Genomic DNA, 17,410 nt, shown 5'->3' with positions numbered 1-17,410 from the left:
AAAGGTTCTGGTTCCCACACTGAAATTCTGCATCCAAACTCAGGTTCCAACTCCAACCCCCCAAATTTCTTCCAAAATACATTCATAGCCCAGCCCAGGAGACTGGGAACTTCAAGCTCTACTTGCCTCCTTTCAGAATGAGTCAAAGAATTTTTAAAAAGCAACAAAACTGTGAAATCCTTGATGAAGTGTTTTTGAAGTGTTCTGGCCACATCTGTAGGAATAGTCAACTATTATCTAAGTGTTCACTTTTAAAGTGGAAAACAAGCAAAGTTAGCATAAATGTACGCAAAAGGCAACTTCTAAAACAAGAGACAAGTTTATTTATATGCAGAGAAGGAATCACAGTACTGAGTCTTGGGGAAAGGGGAGAGAAGAATAAAAGTGACAGAAACCAAGCAACCAGGTGGCTGGTGGCCTTTTAGGGTCATGACATCTGGAAGTAATGAGAATGTATAGGAATGTAGTAATTGGGCACATCTGAGTGCTATCTGTGACTACTAAGTTTCTCCATCCACATGGACAGCCCCATTACTCACACACAAGTGAAGGAGAGATGTAGAAAATAGCGAACTATGGCATGGATTTCTGTACAGAGAGTGAGGACCCTGATCTTCAAGGACAGTGGTCTGGTTTCTATCTTATACAAGAGGAAGCAGGTGCCTGAGACTAGAGTTTGTTTTTTTCCTAACATTCTGGGAAAAGTAATGCCCTCCTCACCCCCTTTTAGTTGGTGGTACTGGGGTTTAAACTTAAGGCCTTGCATTTGCTAGGTTGAGTCACACCCCTAGCCCTTTGTGTTTTAAGGTTTTTAATCCTGAGATAGGGTATCACATTGTAGTTGTTGTGGTATTTTTTTTAACCTTAACTGGCCTCAGACTGTGATACTCTATATCACTAGGTTGCCTGCAGAGATGGTCTTACAAGCATGAGCCATCATATCCACTTGCTTGGTTGGGGTGGCATCTGCAGAACATTTTGCCTACTCTGGTCTAAAACCAGAATCCTAATCTCCACCTCCCATGTAGCTAAGATTACAGGTTTGAGCCACAGTGCTTGTACAGGTTATCCCCTTCTGAAACACAGGCAGCTGAAACACAGTGAAGATCCTTGATGGGAAACTACCACCAAAGGAAAGCTACTTAGTAATGATGCTGCTGCTCTTGACCCTCCCCTGTTGCTTTGCACCCTTTACTAAGCAGAAAGGTCTACACCAGCATCATTCACCTTTCAACCACTCACAAAACTGAATGTGTTCTCTTGGGGTCTCTGAGGTACAGTGAAATATGCCCAAGGCTTAAGACAACATTTAACCACATGCTTGTCAAACTTAGAGTCTAATCTCTTTATCTCTCTACCAGGTTTCCTGTTACCCCCAAAAGCTGTCTGAAGTAAGGCAAGGCAGCTAGCTAATTTCTCCAGAGCAGGATTATAGAAGAATCATGGTCTTGAGTGGTGGCTAAAATTACATAATACACAAATAATTACCAGCCTGTTGTTAGGTTAAAACACTTTAACACTTGTGAATGTAATAGGTACCCACATCAGGGTCTTTTCATCAAGAGGCTCCAGTTACACCATTTTCAGGTGGATTTTAGGCAGGCCTTATCTGGGATGAACATCCAAGATCATCGTGTGCTTAGAGCATCCACAGTAATAGCCAACTCATGTAAAGGTAAATTTGGTTTTCTAAAAACCACGATGTGGCCTGGAGTCACACCTAAGAAATTTGTGGCTCTACCTACCATTGTCATATATAACCAACCACATATCCGGGAGGGTTTGCAGCCCTCTGGCCACTCCTTCTGGGACCATGATTAAGTTGGAACCTCAGTAGATGGCGAGGAAAGGAACATTTTTGCACTGACAGCATAGACCTGTTTCAAGTGATGGATCCTTTTATGGTTTAATTAAACCCTACATTTTCCAGATAGCTTCAAATTTTGGATATCCTGATCTCCCCACCCCTTCTCTCCACATTTAGAATAGCAGCTCAGTGAGGGCAGGGGTTTGCCCTTGGCCAGTGCTCTACCTAGAACAGTGTGGCATGTGTATATAAAATATATACTGTTATGTCATGTAATTTCATATATATTCATACATGTATATATGATGGGTGGATGAATATTCCACTGGTTCAAAGATAGTATTTCAATTATCCAAAGAGCTCTTGTATAAGTTTTTTTTTGGTCATAATAGGGTTTGAACTTGCAACCTGACACTTGTTTGGCAGGTGCTCTATCACTGTCACAGTTCTAGTCCTTTCTTTGTGCCAGTTGCATTTGAGATACTGTCTTGCTTCCTGTCTGGCACAATCTTGCCTTTTTTTAGGCTTTTGGTGGTTGCTAGGGTAACAGACATGCGCCACTGTGCATGTTTCGGTTGACAAGGGTCTCGTGAACTTGTTGCTCAAGTTGGCAACTCTGATGGCTCCTGATTTCAGTCTCCCAAGTACCTATTACTACATGTGTGATCTCAGCTTGTTCTACAATTTTTCAGAATCAATAGCATGGTTATTTCAAGTGAAGATATTCCTGGGAACACAAGGGGAGGAGGGCTAGGGAAGAGGCCAAATCTGAGGATTAGTAATGCAGTACAAATTCCATGTTGGGAACCAGTGCAGTCAGAATCTCACTGCAGGCCTGGTAAACACTCAGTGTAGTAGACCACACAGCAGTTAGTCTCTGCAAGATGTTGAGGGTCAACTCCTCCAGCACCACTTCAGTATGGAATGCCTTTACAGATAAATGAGGTGTCAAAGTGCTCACCTACTTGAGTCTTCATAAAAGAACAAGAATAAAACCTGTTCTATACTGTTACTTGTCTCGAATGTACCATAGAAGGATGGAGAAACAGTGATTGATTACTACTAGTCTTGGAGTCACTGGCTCAAATAAAGTACCTTGGCTTGGGGTTGAAATGAGTTCTGTCGATACAAAACGAGGAGAGAGAATACATATTTAATTCCACCGCAGAAACATCTTTCAATTCTGCTGAAAATAGCCAGGGGGAGATTTTCTTAGAAAACAGATGCAGGCATATATTTTTTATGTGTAAAGATAAAAAAAGACATTTCATTTATCAAGAGCAATACAAAGGGGTTATATAAATTTATTTCTCATGTAACAACTGATTAGCTTAGAAAAAATTCCCATTCTCAATGTTAATTCTGTTTCTCATTAAAAAAAAAGTTACTAAAAGGACAAAAACCCACACAAAATACAATCTGTATCTGTCCTCTATTTACAGATAACCAATCATTGTTAAGGCACAGATTAAAAGCTAACATTTAGTCAAATAATCCAACTATTATTTTGTGCATTATATAATACCAACAACTCTGTATTCTGTAGTGTCATATTCCCTTCATTGCATCAAGAGAAAGTGAGAAAAAATAATTTCCAGTGTTTTAATTTATTCTTTTCGCCATCCTATTTAATCTAGTTTAAGTGGACAATTTTCCCTTTGGCATAATATCAAAGCACTGTTCACAAAACCTCTACCAAGTTAATACTGAGTGTGAATTCCATCTTCCTCCTGCTGCAAGTATGTGGTAGAGAACTTGGGGAAAGCTGTGATTGCTTCATTTGTGGAAGGCCTCACCAAATAGGTGTAGAATTTAGAAAATTGGACTGTAGAGCAGAAAACTAGCCTGGAATGGTTGTGTTGTATGTTGTGCCTGAGGCATGACTACAATGGAGAGACAGAGGGAGCACCACGTGATCACCTGCACGCTTGTGTACAGGACCAGTGCACAATACTTGCAAAGGGAGTCATTTGCTTTTCTGTCCTTAAAGAAATAGAGTTTAATTTAATGACAGATATAGTTCATCTTATGGCAAGTTTATTGTGTATGCCTTCAATGTCATTTCTAAAGTGAAAACATTTTCTGTGGATAAACATGTCACTTGTTTTTAACTGAATGGCAAGGCTGAGCCATGGAAACACATCAGGCAAAGTTTCTTACCCCATATGGGTGCAAGTGCTCAACTCAGTGCCTTCTATGGAGAGTGAAAGAGTGGTTAATGTCCACACAGAAAGTCCTAAACAATGAGCAAAAAAAAAACCCATTTCAGGTAAATGACAACCATTACTATGGGAAACGTTTCCAAAAAATTAATGCACTTGGATAGAATATTGCTTTGAAGAGAGGCACTTTAGTGAGTTTCTTCATGGGCTGCAAACCATAAATACACTAGAAGGTGTCTGAAAAGATTTGGGAAGCAATGTTGCTTGATTTCTTGGACTTTCACAGTGTAATATTTACCAATAAATCCAGCCACTTAAAAAACATTGTTTCCCCTTCAGAATTCCACCCCCTTTATAAACTGCCACCCTGGGTTTACTTAAAGCCTTTCCATCAATGAATGCAAACTGACTTCAAGCAATGGATACAGTTTTAGGAAATTCCCATGACCAGGTAGGTAAAAGTTTAAGGACTGTGACTTTTTCTCTTCATAATGGCAACAGTGCTGTCTTGTCAGATGATTATTTGTCCTTTTAAATAAAGTGACAATCTAGGGCTCCAGTTATTGAATGCCGTCCATTCTCTACCATAAATCTCTAGTAAATATCAATCTCATCAACTATGTACTGTATGCTTATAATATCTAAAAATAGAAGTTTGATATAAATAAATGTCCTTTAGTGGCAGTATACTAAAAACAGCCCTTTGCCATGAGACAAATATTAAAATCATTTTAGCTATATAGGCAGCAGCTAAATATAGATACTGCAAAGGGTTAATATTGCCAAGCCCATTTGGTTGGTTGGTACTTGTTCCTGGGAATGAGGCACATTTGCTAAGGTTTTTTAGGATGCTGACATAAAAATTGGTCCATAACCAAGTGGACTCACATTTCCCAAAGTCCAGAATACTCAGCACAGCAACTGATATCCAGTACCATTTCAAAGAACAATTTGACAGAAAAATGTGACTAAACCTGATCTGTACCAATACATCAGGTGACATAGAAATAACAGAGAGAATGAGAAAGACAGACAATTTCCACAGGACAAGAAGTCAGAACGTGTAAAGTGCTGAAAGACCTCAATAATTTTAAAGCAGTACCAGAAAATTCCATTTGATTATTATTTTTTTAAATTCCCAAATACCAAAACAAGCAAAAAAAAAAAAAACTTGTATGTTTTCTGGCATCCTAGGTGTCAAAATCCTTCATTTTAAGTAAAAAAAAAATCAGTGCATACATTATATAGGTAAATAAAAAGAAATAAAGCCCTATTTTCATATTGCAAAATTCTGTCCAACTGCAATTTTAAAAGTTATCCACATTTGGTGTTTGTATGGCAATCTAAGCACATGTCTCTTTTCTTCCATTTTGATGTTAAAGTACCGGTGTGAATAAGATGCTTTGGTCCGGATCCCAGACACTCAGAGTGCTGAGGACGGTGTGCAGCAAAGGCTGTTCACAGATGAGCTGAGTCCAAAGTACAGTTTTTCTGTGCCTAGAAGGTACTGCTACCAGCGGCCACTGACACTAGCAATGTCTGAGTGATATTGCCTGGGTAGCCTCCCACTTGCTCCGCCTTCCAGAAAAGAGGTACGGGAATTTGGTGGTTCAAAAAGCTTTCTTCGGTTTTTATTGAGCTCTAGAGAGAGGGAGAGAGACAAGAGAGAAAGAACTGTTAGCAGTTCAATGAAGAAGTTGTATATACCCTGGACATGGTATTAGAGCTCAGAACATGGTGATGCAGTATGTGTTGAGGGCCAAGTCAAGTCTGCTGGCAAAATGAAACCTTTCAGTTAACATGTGGAAATAACTATCAGTCTGGTGTCAGACATAGCATAATGATAACCTAGAAAGCCAAAGTGCAGTCAATCATTTTCAGCATGATGTATATGCTATTTGAAGGACGTCATTTTCAAAATCCTCTAACCCAATAAGCAGTCTGACTTACTCCCAAGGGTCCTTTCTGAGGTAGTGGGAGTCACTATGGCTGGTGAAAGGCATATAAGATGATGTATTACCACTGCCACAAGATTATTACACTTACTGAACTCGCCCTCATCCAACACAGCAACCACTAAGTCATTAAAGTCAGAGATGATAAGACGACCCCACTCCTCAGCTTGAGGAAAATGGATAGTGGAGAGGTACCTTGAAGTACACAGCTGCAACCCCCATGGCTGTGCCCACTTGTGAGGCCTATGCTCCTGAGGCAAACCATTATAGGAAAAAGCTATCAGCACAAGGTGTCCAGGAATAAAAAAATCTACTTGGGATAAAAATTAGAACTTAGAAACAACGAATACTTGAGTCACAATTTTGAGGAAAACTAGAGTGCACTATTTTAATTTTAAGGAAACCAGGATACTGTTTAGAGCTGGGCACCAGTGTTCACCACTATCATGCTACTCAGGAGGCTGAAATTCAGAGGACTGAAGTTTGAAGCAGCTGGGACAGAAAAGGCCTAGACTCCTTCTCCAATTTTCTAGCAAAATACTAGAGTGGAGGTGAGGCTCAGGTAGTAGACCACTAGCCACGAGTGAAAAAGCCAAGCAAGAGTGCAAAGCCCTACAACCAGGCCCTGGTACCAGAACAAAAATGACAATAATCAAATCCTGTCTAGTATTCCTACTGCCAACAATCAAAAATGTTAAACCTAATTTAACTGATAAGATTATTTACCTTATAATCATGCATCCCCCTCAATAGACCCCAAATCACTGATGTTACTGTTGCTAATGAACTGCAACAAGCCTGACTGTGGAAATTACAATTTCTGGTAATTTGAAGAGATTGTCCATCTGCCTATTTATTCAATTTCAAATCGATCGAGGGATCATACAGGTCATTTGCTGAAAGTGTCTCTTTTGAGAAGAGTCAGGAGCAGGCAATTCAATCCTTTATAGTCTCATGAATTTCAGTTGTTTACCCATATACACAAGGCCCTTTAAAATTCTGAAGCTACAGAGATGTGGGCTCTAGCAGGTTAAGTGGCTAAGAATCACAATATGACTGGGAGAGTGAGAGGGAAGAGGTGACATTGCCCTAAAAGAAATGTACTCTTGACTTATGTAACTGTAACCCCTCTATACATCACCTTTATAACAGTAATAAAAAATTAAAAAAGAAAAAGATACACCATATGGCCAGAATGTTCTTGTGTAGTCCTAGAAGATGACCTGATACCTGAACCCTTCCCCAGTGCTTCCCAAAATGTGCATGCCTGCAGTGTGAGGGCTGAAGAAACAATGGAGACACGTCTCTTTATTAACATAGTTCTTATGAGAGAAGAAAGATAACAATGATTTATTACAGGTTGTTAGATGACAAACACTCTAGAGTTATTTATTGTGTTCTGTTCAGATTTTTCCCTAAAGGATAAATAATACCACTCTCCATTTTACAGAGAATAAAGCTGACTGTTGCTGGTCCACACATCTTCATGATGGGGCTGACATCCCACCTGCTTGATGCAGAGGTCAGAACCCTGAGCCACACCAATCCACATGGTATGGAGAAAACCAGAAACTAGGAGTCTAAACCAGAGAAAGTGAGAATTCCAAGTATGTTTAATAATGTCATTATTTCATATGTTGTATACCTAATTGGTTTTTAAGATGTTACATAGCTTAAACTTCCTATATAAACAAAAGAACATGTGCAGGCTTGTGTAGTCCAGGTTGGTGACAGAGTCAAAGTAAGTGATATGCCAGCAATGGGAAACAAATATACCTCATTTAAAACCAAGCAAAAGAATCTTCTACATCAAAACTCGGAATCAAGACAGAGTTGAGACTTAATTAGAATTAGGAAAGTGAAAGGGAATACCAAAATCGACAGACACAGGATAAAAAGAAAAACAACTACAAAAGCAATGCTTGCAAAACTGTTTGGTGTAAACCAACTAAACAACTCATGGGGGGAGAGGGAAAGGGGGAGGGGGGAGGGGGGAATGAGGGAGGAGGTAACAAACAGTACAAGAAATGTATCCAATGCCTAACATATGAAACTGTAACCTCTCTGTAAACCAATTTGACAATAAATAAGAAAAAAAATTTTTAAAAAAGCAAAAAAAAAAAATAGTAAGTGAATCCATTGGGCAAGTGCACACTAGGGAAGGTTTTAATATATTCAAGTGAGGAAACTATCCTTGTGCTCCATTTTTCCAAGAGAGAAGGCCTACAAGTCAGAGATATTTCCATATTATAGAAGAGGGAAAGTAAGACAAGAGGCCAAACACATAACAAGTGCAATTGAGCACATGAAAATAATTGGGTCCATGAAGACAATTAAAACAATAAACATTGAAAACTTTTTTCTGAAAAGCCACATCATTTAGATCTTTGAAAGAGCAAAATAAGCATGAGGTAAACTGCCATTTCCTAGATGTGCCTTTTTCTATGAGTACACAGTGTTTTGTTTTTCTAAATGTGAGACACCAGGATAAATCTTCAGAGAAGATACCAAAGATCGTTGTTTTTTTTTTTTAGATTAAAAAGCAAAAGCAAATTCCTTCCTTTTTTTTTCTTTGATAAGCCTAAGGCATAATTTGGGGAAATACCAACCTTTTTCTTTGAAATTCCAAGGTTCACACAATCCTGGCAGCTCTCAGGATCTTGTTGCGGATCTGAACAGAGTCACAAACTAAAAGAATAGGTCGGGAAATGTTAGATCTACCTGAGGCTGGGGCAGGAGGCCTGTCACAGGATGCTAACTTTCCTACTTTCACTATGTCTCTAGTTAACCAACCACTAAGCTATTCTGAGAGAAATCTGTGAATTTTCAAAACTCATGAATTAAAAAAAAAAGAATCTATCAGATATATTCTTTGATCCATTTTGACTAGAAGAGGTAAAGTCCATCTGCACCTCTAATACTAAAATGCATGCCTTCTGGCCCAAGATGAAAGACAAAACTAAACCTCATACTAAAAGAACTCTGATTATAAAAAAGAATCTACAAAAATTTAGGATTTTTCAACAACCTCTGTCTAACCATAAACTGTGTAACCATAAGTCCTATGTGAGTGAGTTAGGGCTGCCTCCCTAACCTCCATCTATCAGGAAATGAAATGTTCTGGAACTATAAAAGTGGGTCTTTTTTTCCCCTGACACACTGATTGTAGAAAGAAGCTTTTAGAAGCTTTTTGATGAGGGGCTTCTCAATAAAAATGTATTACAAATGCACTGAAAAAAGTAAGGCGAAATCATCCTTAAAATTACCAAATACTTCATGCTGGGCAGAGCATTCACAGGGCATCTTTTCAACACCTCCAATTTCCTTTAAAAGCAAGAGCCCCTGTGAACTCCAAGAGAGGCAGTCTATGGAAGTAGTAGATAATAAGAAGATGATTGAAAAAAATATTAAGAGTATTCAGAATTCCTCTATTTCTATCCTATACCCAAAACCTAGAGTGAGAGGTACGAATACAGTCCTGAGGAGAGAGATTGATGACTAGCAATGTCTGGACATATCTGCAGATACTACTTGTGGCTAAAATTTTTAGGTTTGGAATTGATGCACAAAGAAAGAGCTTAGTTTCCATTCTTTGATCAGTGCCATTCCATGGATTCCTAGGGAAACCTTATGGCATTCTGGAGTATATGTGTCTCTGGCACAAAAATGCTGGCGTGTTGTAGATGTGGTGGATAAGAGAGCTGACCAAGAGGTGCATGACTCACATTTGTAAATGAATAAAAGTGTGAAAGTGGGTAGTTAATTTCCATCTAGGAATTGGCCTCTGCACCTCAGGGTAAACCAAAACCCTTTCCTTACCTTAATGATTAAAAAAAAAGGGCAAGATGCTACCTATTATTTTATGTTTTGTTTTGTTTTTGTTGCCAGTCCTGGGGCATGGACTCATGGCCTGAGCACTGTCCCTTGCATCTTTTTGCTCAAGGCTAGCACTCTACCTCTTGAGCCACAGTGCCACTTCCGGCTTTTTTTCTATATAGGTGGTGCTGAGGAATCGAACCCAGGGCTTCATGTATACGAGGAGAGTACTTTATCATTAAGCCATACTCCCATCCCTGCCTATTATTTTAAAGAGCTGTCTATTTCATTAAACTTGATGATAAATTACATGAAAGGAAAGGTCTTAGAAATAGAAGGTGACCTTATACACTCATCTAGTCCATCTTTATGATTAATAAAGAAATTCACCCATGGACTCATGATGTGGCAGAGGCAAAGCCCAGGACTCTTATTTGAATCCAGCATTCTTTTCACGACATCATTAGGAGCAAACAGAAACTATGCCTCTGCTTGTGGAGCACCACCATTGCAGCTCCTTGGGTGCTGCACAAAGAGAAGGTGGATTCCTAAACCTGCCATGTTTGGGAGGAACATGGAGGAACCTATGGCTGCTGCCACCAGGAAGTTCACTGGTGGGATTCCCATCCCTATTTCAAAGTTGTTCTACCTATGTCTGCTTCAGGTAAAAGATTTCTTAGGAGGAGGTGGATAGGGTACTGGAATCTGCTGCTCAATAAAGTGGAAAACTATTCCATCTGTAAATTTTCTTTGCTCATCTGATTAGTGGGCGCTGTCTGGAATGGACTTTCACCAACTGGATCTAACTGCTGGCTTCAGAGAAGTGTGGCCTGCAAACCTATTGCTCCCAACACACTACTCTTGGTTTCCACCCTTAGTGTCCATCTTTTTGAGACTGGTACATTTATTTTTATTGGAAAGTCTTCAAAAAGGAATCTAACCATCCCCACCATGTTTCTGGTTTCCTTGTGCTTTCAAGTGAGTGGCATCTAATAAGTATGTATCGAGCACTTTCTAATATGTACAATATGCAATGCCTATACAAAGAACATACACTAGGAAGACAGCATTGATGACTATTTTCAGGAGCACATCCTTCTGGGAACTCATATTCTATGAAAACATTGGAAAAGAAATCCTGCCAGGCTCAAGGCTGTGTCATGAATGGTCTTTTCTTTTTGTCTCAGTGTACAAGGACACCTGCACAGGACATCCAATCAAGAATCATTTATCACAAACGTAATGTTATGCTTAACACAACTGCAGAAGGAAAATTAAACTGTTGCCTTTCTCAGGTTTCATCCAGTGCAATTTTGGCTATATCTTTCTGAAGAGATAGACTTTAAGGAACACCATTGACAAGTCATCTTTCAGGCAAGGCGTTGATGAAGGAACGGGCCATTTCTCAGCGAGAACCCTTCGAAACCGCAAACAGTTGTGGGGCAGAACCGGCCCCATTGGCTGAGACCATGGGCAGAAATTTTTTTCAGATTTTAAAATAGGAGTTGAACTCTTTTATTCACCTGAGATTGCAAGCAGCATTTTTCTCCTGGCACCAAAAGTAGTGATTCCTAGCTCCTTCAGATCTTGATCTGTGAGAGTGAGGAACGTCTGAAGGTCAATCTGTGGGTAGAAACACAATCTGTAGCCTTGTATATTTTCTTCATTATTGTAAAACAGATGCATTATTTTATCTGTTTGTTGATTATGTTCTGCCTACTTGCAAAAAACTAATGGTATTGGCATAAGCCTGCAGGACAAGAATTAAGAAATAAAGATGGTGAAACAGAAGTAAGATGACTCCAGACTTAGTCAAAGATGGTGAATTATGATTGCAATCAACATAGAATCTGAGCTCTGAGCATCCTGGCAACTATAGCAGGAAATGATAAAAATACATATATATATAAATACGTATAATATATAGAGAGATACATATAAATATATAAGAAGAAACTAATACAAATGATTTTATCTTATTTTACATGAGGTTAATACCATTGCTAGAGTACTTCCCATCTACAGTTTGACTCAGAATATCTCTGAAAATGGCAGAAAAATGGACTGGTAGAACGGTATGTAACTATTCTTTGGCATCAGAAATAAAGTATAGAGAGAAAGAACCTAAGCAGCCAACTCTTCCTTTCAAGACAGTGAGGAAGACAAGAAAAGCAACAGAATTCAAGTTCAGAGAAAGTTGGACAAACTCTGCTAGATATACGTGTAGCCACTTAGTGCTGTCCTAAGACCTTAGGACCAGGGTTTTGGGAGCCCCAACTATGACTGTGGATATGTGAACATGCTTGAGTTACCTCATAGGGATTTACTGTTAGAAATAGAAAAGAATGCTATATCAATGAATGTTAATGAATTTTCAGCATGCTTACAGTAAATTCAGTATCATGAGGTGATTTAGTAAGGAATTCTCATTAAACATATCTGAATATTCAAAAATATCAAATATCAACCTGCCATAAACAAAGTCAAATATACATTTCATTAAACTTTACTGAATATGATGTTTTGAAGTCACATCCAGATTCTTACAAAAATCTTAAAGCAATCATTTATCACAATTCTAATGCTGGTTTTAGAAATTCTATTTACTGAAATACTAGTTCTCTAAACTCACCCTTTCAAAGCCAGATAATAAATGTTCTGGGTGTCAAGGGCTTTATTGTCATTGTTGTGACTGCTCAGCTCTGCTTTTCCACCTCAAAAGCAGCTACAGATATTCTATAAACAAATGGGGGGAGCATGTCCCAGGAAAGCTCTACTGACAAAAATCTGGCAGCAAGTGTGCAGGTCACAGTTTTCTGACCCATGGTTAGTACAGTTTGAGGCAGGCCCATTGTGACCATTGACTCCCAGATGTTATTTCTTCTTGGGTAAGAAGCATCTATAATAAATCTATTTCAGTTCTTCAAATAGGAAATGTAGATAACAACAAATGAAGAAATCTCCAAGCAACATTCCTTCCTTGTTTAGGGAAGTTGAACTACCTCTGCCCTTGTACTTCCAAGTCAGCTGCCTTTATAGAAAACAAGATTCAGCAGATGAGCAGTGCTTTAATATGATCATGAAGAATGGGTGATTCTACTTAAGTGTTTATCTAACTGAAAAATTTCTAACTTGGAACAAAGAAAATAAATTCAAATTTTTAAATCCGATATGCACATGACAAATCCTTTTTCAGCATAACCAGTCATGTTCATTCATTAATCAAGTGTGAGTGACACATTGAACTTATGATACAATGTGCCAAAAGAGAATCTTCAATTCTTTGTTGACTGACACGTGCCTGAGAACTTCTGACTTAGTCCGATGTTCCCTAACATGGCTTTAGCACCAATTTGGATGATGTCTTGATGTCTTGAACTTTCTGATGCATTAGGACAGCCCTAGTGACAGCAGTTCTAGAACCATGCTTTAACAGGCTATGCCTGATCCATCAGACCAAAATCTAGTGTAGTGACTGTGCAGAAGACATCCCGGGTCTGTTTCAGTGCAGTCAAAACCAAAGTAGCAAATTAATGAATACATGAACATTAAAAAAAAAACACAACACACCCTGTGAGAATTTACTGCAGTAATATGACTGGTAGGCAGTGACAGTTACTTAGCTGTGGCTATTTACTCCTAAGTGCCACAAATAAAAGTAACAGACCCAGGAATGTAGGGAGCTGTCAATCAATGCACCAGTTAGGCCTTCTGGCTAAACTGGTGATGGATGGATATGGCACACTTTTTGCAAACAAAATTTTCTACATTTCATCTTTCATGTGTCTATAAACTACACTAAATAAATGAGAAATGAGATGACATTTTTCTTAGCAAAAACAAGCTATGATACTTGAAGAAATTCTCAGGAAGAGCCCATTCATAGGTCAAGGAGTGATTTCCTTGTAGAGGTCATCTTACACACAATCAAAACAAAAATACCCAGGAAAATACAGATTGACCAACCTCTTGTTGCTGGAACACATCTGTGTATTTGCCCAGTCCCAGTTTGCTGAAAAGCTCAGGGAGGTCAGAGCCTTTAAAAGAGCTGTTCAAGTTACAGCCATTGCTTCCTGTCAGCGAGGAAATGCAGTCCATGTAATTGCTACTGCTGAGATAGTGTTCCGCTGCAAGGCAAAACAGAGATAGGCTGGAAGTGTAAATGCCCAGAGAGAACATGGTTTAATTAAAAGTTTTAATCACCCAAATATTTCAGATTTCATTGTTCAGCTGAAGAGAGCAGTAGCTGTAGAAATATAGCAATCCTTTACTGAAATATTGGCTTTTCATTAAGGAAATGCTGGTTATTGCTTTCAGGGAGGCTCTTGCCATTTAGAAGTTACACTTGGGAAGCCGAAATACAGTAATGGTGCCTCTGTAGTTAATAATCATTCATCTTACTCTCCCCTCAACATTCATAAGCATTTGCTCTTCGTAGCTGGTTTGATGTGAATTAAATGAGAATTGGAAGGTGGATCCCTGGGACACAATAAAGGTATGTAAAGTTATCACAGGTCCGGGGCTCCTTTTCAGTGGCAAGATGGCTCTTGGTATCTACCACTGTACTTTCCTTCAGTCAAAGGAATTGCAAGATATTGCAACATCTAAATCTCATTCCCTAGGAAAACATAACCAAACAAGCTCACCAAATGGAGTGATTCTAAAATTTGGAGTAATATATGAAGTGTTAAGAAGGATAGTGGATTTAATTTACAAAAGAAATTAATCTGCCTCTTGGGAGAAATTCTACCAGCAATGTAGAGGTCTGCCTTGGCTCTACAAATGATTTAGTGGGCAACGGTTTCAATGGATTGGTTCAGAGACCAAGTGTTGACCAACAAACCATGCCAAGGACCTCACCAAACACAAACACATTGCACTGGAAGTTCTAGCAGAGCTGCGTGGCCTGTCTTTCCTGTCTCTCCAAACCAACACTGGCTCCCCACTTCATGGGAAGTTTGCACTCTTAAACCAAGGATTCAGCTTCAGAAACAATTCCTAGAGAAGAAGGAACAAAAAGATATTCATCTTTACTTAGATCCATCTGATCTACTCTAGGGCCTGATGCATCCATCAGATAAATCTTATTTACTTTGCTTTTAGTGCCATTAGTCATTCTCACCTTAATTGACAAGACCTTTACAAATAACAAATGGAAGAAATTTCTGATAATGTTTCTTTTTCTTCTTAAAAACAGATGTTTCATGTCTTTTAGGGAGAGTGAGAAGATAAAAAGTGCTCAGAACGAACCCCAAATATCCCTCAGACTAATATATCCCAAGACATGCCACCATTTAAAGGTGAAACAGAAATCCCCTCAAAATCATCTGAAAGATGGATTTGTCACTGTCAAGCAAAACAGAGTGGGAAGAACACACAAGAGCAACCAGGGCTTGAGAATGTGAAGTCACAGGCAGTGGGACCATGTATTTATTCTCCAAATAATAAACATATTTGAGTGGGGGTTATATATGGAAAGTTACACAAAACTACACATCAACAAATGTTATAAACAAGGATTCCCAGGGAAAATGGGAGGTAGAGAGGGAGGGACAGAGAAAGAGAAAGAGATGGACAGACAGACAGACTCTGACAAAAATGTTATCTAAGTAAGCACAAGGCTCTGAGTTCAAACACCAACCAGTATTACCATGCAAAATGAGATAAAACCATGGTATTCAATACAGGAGCCATTGACCACATGTAGCTACTGAGCGTCTGAAATAACATTGGTGGTAAATGAAATGTTCTATCAGCATAAAATACACTGCAGATCTTGAAGACTTTGTACAAAACATTTAAAATACCTCATGAATTAAAAGAAAAATTTGAGGTCTAATGGGGTGAGTTAAATATAATAGTAAAACTTTAAAGAACAAATGTTTAAAAATAAAATATTCCAAGTGGTAATGTTTCCTTACATTTTTAAACTACCAATAGTTTATCACTCCTGTTTTAAACGTCTATACGCTTAAAAGAAATGATGAAAATCAAACAACTGGGCTTCCCTCATTATTCATCTTAACCCTAAACTTGAGCTATAGAGTAAAGTCTGTTTTAATTATGCAATTTTAAATGAGGGAAAGGAGATAAAGATTTAAAAAAGAGCCCAAAACTGAGTGAAATTTGGCTATTGACCAAAGACTGTTTATAGCTCCAGATCTGTTTCTAATACCTGCTAGTAAAAAGGAAGTGTATTATTGACAGTACACTCACCAATAAAAGAGTTGACCATTTCTTCTTATTTAGTGTTGGCCAATACCAGGATTGGTCTTTTCCAGTCAAGTTCCTGACATGGACCAATTAGATGTTAAAAGTGTCTACTGGGCACTTCCAGAATACCTTCCTGCAAATACTCTAAGATACATGTTCCAGAATGCCAAATTTGTCAAGAATCCTGGACAGAAGGTATGAGGAGCACATCTTGTGATTACTATGTCAATTCTTGTCTATTTATTTATGTGGCCACGAAGTGTGAGTGCTGTGACAGATAAAACACATTCCTGCTGAGCATCAGCCATATTTGCCTACACTTTAAAGTGTTTTTTTTTTCTGTTTTTGCTAATTCAACTATATCACATTCAGTTAAAAGATCAAATTCTGCTCTTCACTTTTAGCACCGACCCCCTGGACAGTCTGCCCTCAGTCATCTGAGATTCGAATGGGATACAATTCTTCTTCACTATTTCTTACGTTTCTGTCTTTTTCTTATCAATTGATGTCTGTCTGTGTACTGCTCATTCATCCAATAAGCCTATGTTGAGCACCGTCTGCTAAGGGTCCGGCAACTCTGCTAGGCACTTGGGAAATAACAAAGTATACCCTAACAATCTCTGGCACATAGGCACTTGGTAAATTGAGCATTAAATAAATATGGCCCCAAATTCAGAGCACTCAGATTCTACTGGGAAAGATAGACATGCAAATGAATTTCAGGCAACAGTGCTAGAGTGGGAACTTGCACAAAAAGCAATAAAAAGAGATAACACAGTGTCTAGCCTTCCTGGGATAAACAGGGAAAGGTTATGCCAAGCACTTAAAGTCTCAGAACCAGAGTTAATTCTCACCAAAAAAACCAAACCAACTCAAACCAAACAAACACATTCTCTACTGATTATGCCTAACAAGTAGGAATAAAAGCCAAAGCTCACTTGACTTGTTTTGTTTGCGTTTGGGGCTGCCAATGGAAGCTGCAAATTCACTATGACTTGCAGGTCCTATTCCATTTCGGTCTCGCCAGTTGTCAGATTCGCTTCCGCTTCCCAAGTGCTCACGGCTGTTGGACCGTGAGAGGGATATTGATGAGCCCTATAAACAGCAAAGGCAGATAAGGAAATATTTAATAAAGTTGGTTTCCCAGGGTGGGAGGAGAAATGAATCCAAATGACACCATTGCTATGTATTTGCATTGCTAACCCTCACACCTGAATCTCAAGTCTCAAAACTCTGAAAAGGTTACGTTATCTGTAGCTTTGTTCGTCCAGCAGCTAAGGATATATAGACGTGTATATGAAGTCCTTTCCCATCATTACGAGAAGCATTGCATAAGAAACCCAGCAGAGCTCTGTTAAACCGCAAGGCAAAGAATCCTTCCTGGAAAGTTTGGAAAAGTGGTAGTTGGAACTCATCTATTTTCTGGAACCACAAAGCAAATCTTCCACCGGGCACAG

The 17,410-nt window shown here is 38.8% G+C and overlaps 1 protein-coding gene across 4 annotated transcripts in view; it reads right to left on the bottom strand.

The window, feature by feature from the left end:
* Positions 1-2,266: 2,266 nt before the first annotated feature.
* Bicc1 (BicC family RNA binding protein 1) overlaps positions 2,267-17,410 on the bottom strand; it is a 241,021-nt gene continuing 225,877 nt past the window's right edge. For 3 of the 4 annotated variants that reach the window (XM_048338806.1, XM_048338807.1, XM_048338805.1), the window contains exons 18-21: positions 16,892-17,048; positions 13,707-13,867; positions 11,264-11,363; positions 2,267-5,610 (exon numbers count right to left, since the gene is read on the bottom strand). In XM_048338806.1, coding sequence (XP_048194763.1) covers positions 5,480-5,610; positions 11,264-11,363; positions 13,707-13,867; positions 16,892-17,048 — 549 coding nt within the window. In that variant the 3' untranslated portion in view covers positions 2,267-5,479. Of the gene's footprint in view, positions 5,611-8,533; positions 8,613-11,263; positions 11,364-13,706; positions 13,868-16,891; positions 17,049-17,410 lie in introns of all 4 variants that reach the window. The other variant, XM_048338808.1, reaches the window with a different exon arrangement.

The sequence above is a fragment of the Perognathus longimembris genome, chromosome 2 (genome assembly GCF_023159225.1).
Source record: "Perognathus longimembris pacificus isolate PPM17 chromosome 2, ASM2315922v1, whole genome shotgun sequence".
Classification (NCBI taxonomy): Eukaryota; Metazoa; Chordata; class Mammalia; order Rodentia; family Heteromyidae; genus Perognathus; species Perognathus longimembris.
This window is presented reverse-complemented; position numbering and strand designations above follow the sequence as displayed.